The sequence below is a fragment of the Cicer arietinum genome, chromosome 7 (assembly GCF_000331145.2).
Source record: "Cicer arietinum cultivar CDC Frontier isolate Library 1 chromosome 7, Cicar.CDCFrontier_v2.0, whole genome shotgun sequence".
NCBI classification, from domain to species: Eukaryota; Viridiplantae; Streptophyta; class Magnoliopsida; order Fabales; family Fabaceae; genus Cicer; species Cicer arietinum.
The window spans coordinates 53,136,442-53,147,990 of NC_021166.2; the positions used below are offsets into that span (position 1 = coordinate 53,136,442).

Sequence of the window (11,549 nt, forward strand, 5' to 3'; positions counted from 1 at the left end):
TCTCTCGGCTTGCGCTCATCATGGGCTTGTCATAATAGGACTTCATTACTTCAAATTAATGACCAATGTGTATCAAATTGTTCCTGATTCAGAACATTACACTTGTCTTGTTGATCTTCTAGGAAGATATGGTCTTATAAATGAGGCCTTTGAAATTTTGAGGTCAATGCCAATTGAAGCTGAATCACATACCTTAGGAGCATTTGTAGCATCTTGCAAACTACATTCAAATATAAGATTCGCAAAATTGGCTGCAGAAAAACTCTTCAACATTGAACCAGAAAAGAGTGTAAACTACGCAGCTATGTCGAACATTTACGCTTCTCAAAAACATTGGTTTGATGTTGAAAGAATCCGTGAAATGATGGAAAACAAACATGATGTTAAAGTTCCAGGGTGTAGTTGGGTAGAGATTGGTAATCAAGTTCATTCATTTGTATCAAATGATAAATCACACCTTAATGCTTTAGAAATGTATGTAACATTGAATAAGTTGCTTAAGCCAATGCAGGAACAAAATGGTATGAATTTGTAAATGTTACATCATATATTCACGTAATGTGTACTAACATGGATTAATGTCTAATGCTTTGCTTCAAAGATGCGCACTGTAAGTGATGGTTTGGCTATCAATTGTTATGTTTGAACTAACATGCTAAAAAAAATTCACTACCTTGTGCTATTGAGCATAATCCATAGATATATATAATTTGTTATGTGGTAAAGTAATATCTAAAATTATTTATAGATGATAATTTTCCTAAGCAACAATTAAAGCCATGATATAATAATAATCTTCATCATTGAACCTAATAAATAAGCAGGGGTGGGCAAAAAAACCAAAAACTGAACTGATTTATAGAACTGAACCGAACCAAACTATTTTTAAACTAAATCGGTTCAAAAAAATTAAAAACCAAACTTTATTTTAAAATCAGTTTTTTTTAACTGAATTGTTTTTAGAAAATATAGGTACATTGTAACCTTAGTTTAGTTTTAAATTTTAATTCTACTAAAACCTCAAAATCTCAAAACCCTAAAATTAGAATCAGAACCCTAAAATTGAAATCATGCTTATGGCCGCTGCCGCCGCTGCAAATTCTGAATCAGAATCATCTGTTCTCTCTTCGCGCAACAGTTCATCGCCCTCCGTCTTCTCTCTTCGTGCAACAATTCACCGCCCTCCGTCTTCTCTCTTAGCACAACAGTTCATGGCACTTCGTCTTCTCTCTTCGTGAGTCTACGCCCTCTGTCACCCTCCGTCTTCCGTCGTTTTCTCGCAGGTATTCATCCACCTCCGCTTTCGCTGTTTCACCATTTTGATTCATCTTCATTATTTTGCTTGATGATTTTGCTTGTTTGATAACCTTTTGAGCCGAGTTCATGCTTTTCCCATGCATTTTATTTCTACCATGATTAGTACTCTACTTTTGATTGTTTTGTTGTATTTTTTTGAAGTTTTGTGTAATTTGACTTTTGTTTATCTCTGTAATTTTAAAGTTATAAATTGATAATTGCTTAAACTTTGTATCATGTGTGCTGAGTTTTTTTATCTGTATTTGTATTCATGCTTGTTATTTTTTTTTTTATCTGCATTTGTGTAATCAATAACATTGGTTTTGTTCTGCTATGGTGAAAAACAAGTTAGACACAAGATTGATATTACACTTAATGGAGAAGAATTTGTGTCTAAGTGAACAATCTAATTAACAAACTTTGATATTATATTGGTATTAAAGCTACTGTTATAATGTAGCAGGAAATAAAGTTGTTAGTTAAAGTGATGAGTATGATAACACTATGTGGAAAGTGTGATTGTAACTGATAGGTACTCAATAAATCTAGAGCTATTTCCTCCCTTGAATTGGGGTATTTGATATATATAAAAATTATAAATCTGGTAAAATTGTGAATTATAAAGCTACTGTTATAGTTTATAAAACTACTGTTATAGCAGCAAATTATAAAGCTTGAATTGGGGTATTTGATATATATAAAAATTATAAATCTAGTAAATTCTTTTATAAAGCTTGAATTATGCAATGAATTGGTTGTTTCTTGTGGTTATGCAATTAAATATACTAGCATGTGGTGCACCAGTACTATGTTTTGAAGAGTTCTTCATAGTTTATGATGAAACAATACTCTATGAACTTTTTGTATGCATAAAATCTTGCTAGTCTTCAAACTTTAGAACTTCAAGGGTGTCCTTTTGATGCATAATCACAAAGAGTATAAGCTGATATGCAAGGGTGTGTTTCATGTTTGTGTGGTTGGCCGTTGGCACACATAACAATAGCAATTTTGGCAGTAAACCCAGGGGTTTGCTAGATGATATCCTGCTCATTTGTTCTCATTTTTTATCGAGTAACAAATATTCAGACTTTTATGCTTTAATTTTGTGTCCTGTACCTATATTGCAATAAGCCAAATGCTAACTAATGTCTAAAAGACACTGATTAAGGAATAAAAAGTTGAAGGTTTTAATGGAAAGTGCAGCTTTTGAAATTAATAATGCATTAATTCCCGTGATTCACAATATTTTCCTTTTTCAATTTTGTTTCTTTAACAAGTATTTTTAGCTAGACCTTTAATTTTATTTGAAATTTATTAACTATGATGTTCACAATTGACTGATTATTTCATAATCTGTTTTTTGCTACCACAAATTGTTTCTGAGACACCACTTCTGTATTTGTTGTGTTGAATGCTATTATTTTTATGCATGCGAGATTGACTCAATTTTGAATAACCTATTGCACATAGTACGTTATGTAGTGACCTTGTTGTTCTTATATGTATGGATTTCTGATTTGAAATATAGTAGTAAGTTTAATATATTATGAAATCAAGGTTGAATTGGTGTTTGGTTGTCTAAATTGGTGTTTCAAATTATAGATTTATGTATTTCACAGTAACTTTTGCATACAAATGAGTCATAGGTCTGGCTAAATTTTATTTATCAGTTCATAAGTGTGTTAGAAGTTCATCACTTCCAGAGCTGTGTCTTTTAGCAGTGCATTAAGTGGCTGTTGTTATATTTCAGTTTTTTTTTTCTTCACCTTATTGAAATAGATCTATACTTATTAAATTGGCGTTGTATTTCTGCTTTTCTAAATGAAAGCAGAAGCATGTGTGGTCTTTGCAGCACCGACACTTCTGAGATTTGAGATTTATACTTATGTATTCAAGGCAGTCTAAATTGAGATTTGACTTACGACAGTCTAGATTGTACATTGTAGAGTCATACTATAGACTATAGGGTCTTCCTAAAAATATGAAAACATATTCTAATATAAAAATATGTTTATGTTTGGATAGCGGTGTGCTGAACATTATGAATAGAAATAGATATATACTAATTATTATGCTGGTTTTAATTTGGTTCTCATTTTGTTGATGAAAGTTGTTTAGTTTAGTTTATGTTATTGTTTTTGTAGGAGCAGAGCTTCCTTTTCGATTTGTGGAGAATGTATTTTTTCGAAACTTTGTGAATGTCTTACAACCACAGTTTGATATTCCATCCCGCTCTACATTAAGGCGTGCTATCTAGTCACTTTTTGATGCAGAGAGAGAAAGACTTAAAATTTTCATCTCAAAACATTGTGGGAGGGTTTGTCTTACGACGGACACATGGACTTCTATCCAAAATCTAAGCTACATGAGTCTAACTGCACATTTCATTGATAAAAAATGGAATTTGCATAAGAGAATCTTGAATTTTTGTCAAATCACAAGCCATACAGGAGAGTTCATGGCTAAGGAAATCGAGACATGTTTAAATGCTTGGGAGTTGAATCGTGTCTTTAGCATAACATTAGATAATGCATCGTCTAATGATGTCGGAATTAAATTTATGAAGAAATGGATGAATGCAAGGAACTGTGGATGAATGCAAGGAACTGTTTGCTCTTGAACGGAGAATATATCCATATGCGGTGTTGTGCACATATCTTGAGTTTGATTGTAAAGGAAGGTTTAAAAGATACATTTCTATCACAAGAATCCGGAAAGCAGTCAAGTATGTGAGATCGTCTCCTTCAAGATTGACAAGGTTTAAGGGATGCGTTGAATGGGAGAAAATTTCTTATAACGGTCTCATATGTCTAGACGTGGAAACTAGATGAAATTATACATACTTGATGTTAGTAACGACTGTGAAGTATAAAAAAGCCTTTGATTTGTTAGAAATTGCCGATGCTAAGTATGTCAAAGAACTGTCTAAGGATAAAGGCCCTGGAGTACCTCTATCTAAGGATTGAGACTTTGCTAATACGGTGCTTCCCTTTTTGAAGATTTTCCATGACGCTACTATGCGCATTTCCGGCTCTTCATATGTTACTAGTAACATATATATGATGGAGGTATTTGCTATTGGAAGGAAGATTCGATTATTAAGTGAGCACAATGATGCAAACATAAAGTCGATGGGGATTAGTATGAAGAGTAGATATGACAAGTATTGGGGCAATGTTGATGGAATAAACGTGTTGTTACTCATTGCTTTTGTATTGGACCCAACTTGCAAATTTGAATATGTAAATTACTTTCTTGATTATTTTTTTGATGTAGATGGTGAGGCGTTGAAGACAAAATTGTCATCTTCCTTGAAATCAATTTATTGAGAATATGAAGGTAGGGAGGAAGGTTCTCAAAGTATGGGAGCATCACAACCAGAGAAAGATGATAATGATATACATGGTATGGGCTTCTACAAAAAATCAACTGGGCAAAGAATTAATCCTAAGTCTGAGCTTGATAAATACCTTGCTGAAGAGTGTGAACCTTATTTTGTCGAGTTTGACATTCTGAATTGGTGGAAAGTCAACTCAACTAGATTCCCCATCCTTTCAAGTGTTGCTCGTGAGGTGTTGGTCATTCCTGTGTCTACTGTAGCATCAGAGTCTGCTTTCAGCACTCGAGGAAGGGTGTTGGATCCTCATCCTAGTAATCTTACACCTACTATAGTGGAAGTGCTTGTTTGCACTCAAGATTGGCAGAAAGGATCTCCTTTCTCAAATCTATTTGATGAGGACCTTGAAGAACTTGAAACCTTTGAGAAAGGTATGTTACAATATTTTTAGTTCTACAAACTTTGTATTGTATTTTAAATATTTTGAAACATAACGATATACTCTTTTTTGTAGAGATCATTTCTCCAACGTTCTACGCAACAACATCTGCTAGTGTCATTAGTCTTGACGATTAAAGACATTTGTTTCTATTTTGTTTAGCGTCATTGCATTTGAAGTAAAATTATTGAAGTAAATAGATTATTTGAGTTTAGGGATCATACTTTTAGAATATTGATGAATCTGTTTCTGTTCATCTTTTAGTTACATGTGTGCTGGGCAGAGATTTTTAGAGAATTCATTAGCCTATTAAGGTTTGGTGATGTGCTGAGACTGGAATATTAAACCAGTTCAGTTCAGTTTGGAGTATTAAACCGGTTCATTGGTTTATAGAATCAGTTTGGTTCGGTTTTACAAACTGTAAACCGGTTCGGTTCAGTTTTTTTTGAACTGAAAACTAGTTCGGTTCGGTTCAGTTTTCAAGCATAACTGAATTTTGTCCACCCCTACTAATAAGGGTATCGACTTTCTGTAAAATCTATGTATGATATTCGACATCTTACCACACACAGCGATTATATAACTACTATAATTTTGTTGTCAGCTGAAATATTAAAGTTTTAAAATTTTAAATTAGTGTTCCAAACAATTTTGTTATTGAAATACCTCACTCAACTCAACATGATTTTGACAAAAACTATACTTTAAATGTTCAACAAAAATCATGGTATCACCGTAATTTTATTAATTTCATGGTGATTTCAAACATACATTTAATGATACGGTAGATTCTATTTTATTTTGTTTTTTTGATAAATAAAAAATTCTTTTAAATAGATAGAATACATCAATCAAATACAAATTCAAAGTTGCTAAAATCGAAAATTATAATATACGAATAAATTCACAACACCGAAATTAATAAACATAAAATAAAACAATATATGCAAATATGACAAAATTAAAATGTCTCAAATACATATCTGATCGAATCTCCAACGTTGAATACTGTGAAGTGATTGATTGAATATGCACCGAAGCTATTTTATCAATCTAAATCAAATGAATGCTTCAACAAAATGACGACAAACAAACATCAATACACTAACAAAATACAATTAAAAAAATATAAAACAAAAACTAAATATACATGTAATTCAATTATTTAAATAAAAGAAAAAAAAATAAAGGAATGATTTCAAATTAAAAATTGATCTGAAACTACAATTATCAAGTAGATTCTATTTGTGAATAACTTTTCGACAAGGTATATTTAAAAATATATATTTAATTATTAAAAAATATGAGGTGAAATTAAATTAGGCGATAATTAAAGTGATCTATCTCCGCTTGTTTTTATTGTTGTTTCTAGTTCTAACTAGAATCTAGACTAGATATTAAGAGAGAAAAATTGCAATAGGATGACTGGTCAATGAATCCTGAGTTGTACTTTTACTATATTTTTTGAAGCAATTTGCAAAGCTTAGCTTCCACGGTGGATGATAGCGCTACGTTACCGACCTTTTTTAAAACACAAACAAAAAGTCGTTGCGTTGCAATAGCTTATGACTTATGACTTTTCTTCAGTTGACGCCCATACTCTTTCTTTTTCTTTCTCTCTCCAATAACACCTACCCGCCAATTTCTCTCTCTAAAACGTAAAAAATGACTACAACTTTTGTCCACAACCGTAACCAATCCTCCGGTCACCGGAGTGCGCCGGACCGAATATCCCGTTATTCCGATGTCAGCACCTCCAACCAGTCAACAGTCTCCTCCTCCTCCTCCTCCAGCGGCCGTAATCCAGTAGTGGCCGTTGCCATGTCGGTCGCCGGATTGTTTGCCACTTGCTTCACGCCGCCGGATTCCAGCAATTCCAAGAGTCTCGCTGATTCCGAAGAATTCAAATCCTCTTCTGGTACTAGTTTGAATTTAATAAGACTAAACTAAATAGTGTAACTAACTATCTACCTGATTATCAATTACCAATTGTAATAACTAGTTTATCTAATATATATTCGCGAGTCAGTGTTGTGTTTGGTGTCCGTATTTTTGCGGATGCTTCAGATATAATTGGATGGAAAAATAGATATTTTCTTTTAGAATGTGAGTGTGTGTTTGTTTGATTCTTTGTTGTTTTGGATCTAGGAGTTTGGACTAGTATATTTGAAAGTTTTGTTTATTTTAGGATGTGTGTACTGTTTGGCTCCTGAGAAAATTACAGAGAGGTCGTGAATTTTTTTTTGATCAAGTATTAAGTCAAAAAAATTGTAATTGAATTTAGATTTTGGATCTAAATTGTGAAATATAGTAGCTACTAATTTTCAAACTTCTGAAAGGAAGCTTTTGTCAAAATAATGTATGAGATTTGGACCGTGACAAAGCAATCTCGTTTGTTTGTTTGTTGTGAAGGTTAAATTTACTTGATTATTGTAGCTAATAAATTTCAATTCAACATAATAGCTAATAATAATTATTGCTTGATTTTTTTTTTTCCGTAATGGATTGCATTCACTAAATTATACTCAGGAATGTAATAGAAGCAAAGTGGTAACTGAAAAGATGATATATCTGGTCTTAATTAGATACATCAACTTTTCAGTTATCGTATGTCATTCCAGAGGGAGTATAGATTTATTCAAATTTGTAGTATCTGTTAACAGAAGAAAAAAATAACATCTGTCTATGTAACAGTTGCATTATTTGAAGTTCTGTTCTGTGGTTAAATGTTTAAACTGAGATTCACTTTCTCAGTGTAGGAACTGTTTAATTAAACATCGATGTATTGCATTTGAGTCTATTTGTTTTGTTTCCATACTATTAGCATCAATGTATATATATGCATCTGAAACTTTGTAGATTTTGAAGTGTGGCTGGTGGTAAATTTATCTTATGCTTATCAATTTGTGTAGAGTGAATTAGAAGAATAAGATGTTTTATTTGTTTTTTAGTTGCGTCAAATACTTCAACAGCTGATAGTCAAAGAGGTAGTCAGAGAGGTCGTGGCTCAAAGCGAGGTACCATCATCGGTTTATACAACAACGCAATCCAGGGGAACGAGCCCGGCATTGTGAAATACACCATGGAGGAAATCATCCAAGTCACTAAAAACTTCTCTCCTTCTTTCAAGATTGGCCAAGGAGGTTTTGGTGCAGTCTACAAGACCAAACTCCTGGATGGAACCATTGTTGCAGTAAAGCGAGCTAAGAAGGTTGTTTAAATTGTGTATCGCCTAGTCCTCTCGTCATTTTTGTCGCATTTATGTGTAATAATGAGAATGCTATTCATCTACAAGAAATCCAAAATTGTTGGTTTATATTACATTTACCTTCGCAGACTATGCACGAGAAACATTTAGGTGTGGAGTTCCAAAGCGAGATCCAAACACTATCAAGGGTCGAACATTTGAACTTGGTAAAGTTCTATGGATATTTGGATCAAGGTGATGAAAAAATCATTGTTGTGGAGTATGTTCCTAATGGAACACTCAGAGAACATTTAGATTGTGAGTTTTCTCTGAGCCTTTCAACTATTTTAGTTTTCCTTTGCCTTATGGCTTGCATTGGTTTTTTGTGCTTACTACTTAATCAAAGGATCATAGCAGGCATTCATGGAAACGTTCTGGAACTTGCTGCTCGTCTAGATATTGCAATTGATGTAGCTCATGCTCTCACCTATCTTCATATGTATATGGGTATATAACTCTTTTCTTCATCAAGTAACTCATTTCAGTCATGGCAATGTACAACAAACATGTTTGTCCCTAATGACATATAGAATATGCTGAAAAATGAAAAGAATCTTATAATTGTTGCATATTTTCTCTGTAGATCATCCTATCATTCATAGAGACATAAAATCTTCCAACATTCTCCTCACCGAGAATTTTCGAGCTAAGGTAGCAGACTTTGGTTTTGCTAAACAAGCACCTGACAGTGATTCTGGCATGACCCATATCTCCACCCAAGTTAAAGGAACAGCTGGATACTTGGACCCTGAATACTTGAAAACCTATCAGCTAACCGAAAAGAGCGACGTCTATTCATTCGGTGTTTTGCTTGTTGAACTTGTCACAGGCAGACGCCCCATTGAACCAAAATTCGAACTCAAAGAGAGAATAACAGTGAAATGGGTGAGTGGTGTTTTCCTTCATTCTATTCCCCTCTTTTCACCTATTCAGTTGTTTTTCGTAGTATGTTATTCAATTTTCTTCTGAAGTTTGCCCGCTCCTCCTCTTCTAATTTGCACCTTTTTAGTCTATTATGTTCAAAGCTTTAGTTAAGATTGATTCCTTATTTTGAATCATTTTTTTCAGCTATTCAGTTGTTATTGTGCATGACTCTTATATGTAAAAAGCTTACATTACACGGATAATGTTGTAATCTGTATTGTAGTTTATATATTTGCAAGGCAACCTGATTCGGAATGATAAGAAAAACCTAACAGTTCTGCTCTCGGGGATGTAGGCACACTGCCAAACCTCGTTAAAATCTATCTTGTCAATTGTTTCCTTTTACTCTGTTTACCTTAGAAGGATTGATTCTTTAATGTGACTCATTTGCTACAAGTGCAGGCTATGAAGAGGTTTATTGACGGAAACGCCATCTCAGCCTTGGACCCAAGACTGGATCAAACTTATGCAAATAATTTGGCCTTAGAAAAGATACTTGAACTAGCTTTACAGTGTTTGGCTCCTCATAGACAAAGCAGGCCAAACATGAAGAGATGCGCGGAGATCCTTTGGGCCATTCGCAAGGATTACAGAGAGCTATCTGTTTCAGACTTTCGATCATATTCCACTACTTCCCAAAGGAGCACCTCATTGTGAGAGTGACAATGATAGAGTTAATCTTAGGCAACAACACTTGCATCAAAGAGGAGAGGAAGTTAGTAAACAATAAGCATAAAAAATATAAAGCATTAAAAAAAAGTTAAGAGAAAATATGGCCACAGGACTAAAAAATGCTTCTGATAAAATGATCGAGAAACTTTGGCAACTGGGGTGGCATATGCTGATAGTGATAGGTAAAATTCATATTTTGTGAAAATTGTTTGTAAGAGTTTTGGGTTGTATATAGGAATGGAGGGAGCATACTTCCGTAATGTTTATTTCCTTTTCTGTGATATACTTAACAGAAAAGGAAAATTTGTATTCTATGGATTGGAATTTTGATTGCTGTGATGTTCCATTTATGGTTAATTGTGTGTTTAAGAACTGGTATTAAGAATACACAAGTTGTAAATTTTTATTGAGGAAGCAAATGTTTATTAGTATTTGCATTTTCCATGCATTAAGTACTTTTTTTCAATGAAGTTGTGCCAAACTAATGAATGTTGATTCATTTGATAATGAGCTGATTCATATACTACAAGGGCGAGGGTTCAACTCCTTGCGCCAGTGTGAGTACCTCTTTGATGGATTATCTACAAGTAGTGTTTAGATGGACATTCATACTCATATATCTGTTTTTTTTTATTTTTATTGTGTTAACATATGTATAAACTTAGTTATTTTATGATGTTATTGTGATTTTTCTTTATAAAATGATTTACTGATTTATTACCGTGTAAGAGAAAAATAGTGAAGCAATCAATTTTTATATTAGGTTAATTGTCATTAAAGAATAAAATAGGAAGAAGTAAAAGTCTAAAACAAAAAGCTATTGCCTTTTTATATATTGTTATAGATTGGATCACAATTTTTTGACAGATATTGAATTTCAATTTGATAAATAAACATATAAACATATTCCTATTTAAATTCCTTGGTTGCATTTTCAACATTGTATCTTGAGGAATCAGTATGTCATTATTATTTCAAAATTGTGGAAGAGAAATTATTATTATCAATTTATAATATATTAAAACAGTTCTAAAATCCATTCTATTGACATCTTAATTTTGTCGTATAGTTTTAATTTTGTCAAATCAATTATATGTTTATGTGACACTCCAATTTTGTCTGTACACACGCTCTATCTGTTGCTCTACTATCTATTTACATATTCATTCTCCTTCAATTTTATAGTCGACTCACAATAATATCAATAATACCACATTTATTTAGCAAGTGGTGATCCGACCAACACATATTTTTCCTTCATTCTACATTAGTCTCCATTTTTAAATAATTTTTTTCTTTCTAAATGTTTCAATCAATCTTTAGGATGTGATAGTTTATAGATGATTGGTATTATTCAAACACTTGCTCCAAGTTATGTCTTAAGAGCTGAAAAATGGTGTTGTGCACATTTCTCTCTAGAGGTCTTCATCATATTTCCTTCCAGTGTAACCATTATCAATAGTGATTAGGACAAATGACGTTTTTATTAACTATTTTGGTTTCTTATTTTTTTTATTGTGTCTTTTCTTTTCTCTTCACATTTCTTTTTATCTATATTGAAACATTGATTGTTAAGTGGAGATAGAGAGATTTGTGCTTTAAGTTCTAAAATATAATCTACATTTACAACATGA

At 32.7% G+C, this 11,549-nt stretch overlaps 2 protein-coding genes across 4 annotated transcripts in view; both read left to right on the forward strand.

Annotated features, from left to right (window-relative positions):
- LOC101501334 (pentatricopeptide repeat-containing protein At2g46050, mitochondrial) overlaps nt 1-646 on the forward strand; it is a 2,264-nt gene extending 1,618 nt beyond the window's left edge. Inside the window, exon 2 of the mRNA XM_073370810.1 lies at nt 1-646. This exon is cut by the window's left edge and continues 12 nt beyond it. Within this exon, the coding sequence (XP_073226911.1) occupies nt 1-535 (535 nt within the window). The 3' untranslated portion in view covers nt 536-646.
- Nucleotides 647-6,536: 5,890 nt separating this feature from the next.
- LOC101500599 (calmodulin-binding receptor-like cytoplasmic kinase 2) lies at nt 6,537-10,352 on the forward strand. Of its 3 annotated transcripts, none has more exons than XM_004510705.4 (6): nt 6,541-6,990; nt 8,024-8,283; nt 8,409-8,577; nt 8,674-8,766; nt 8,903-9,204; nt 9,646-10,352. In XM_004510705.4, the coding sequence occupies exons 1-6, from the start codon at nt 6,738-6,740 to the stop codon at nt 9,898-9,900; spliced, it is 1,332 nt and encodes a 443-aa protein (XP_004510762.1). In that variant the 5' UTR covers nt 6,541-6,737; the 3' UTR covers nt 9,901-10,352. The 3 variants fall into 3 exon arrangements, with proteins under 3 accessions (XP_073220028.1, XP_004510762.1, XP_004510763.1); XM_004510706.4 differs by having other exon boundaries at nt 6,544-6,990; nt 8,677-8,766; XM_073363927.1 differs by having other exon boundaries at nt 6,537-6,990; nt 8,409-8,766.
- Nucleotides 10,353-11,549: the final 1,197 nt, after the last annotated feature.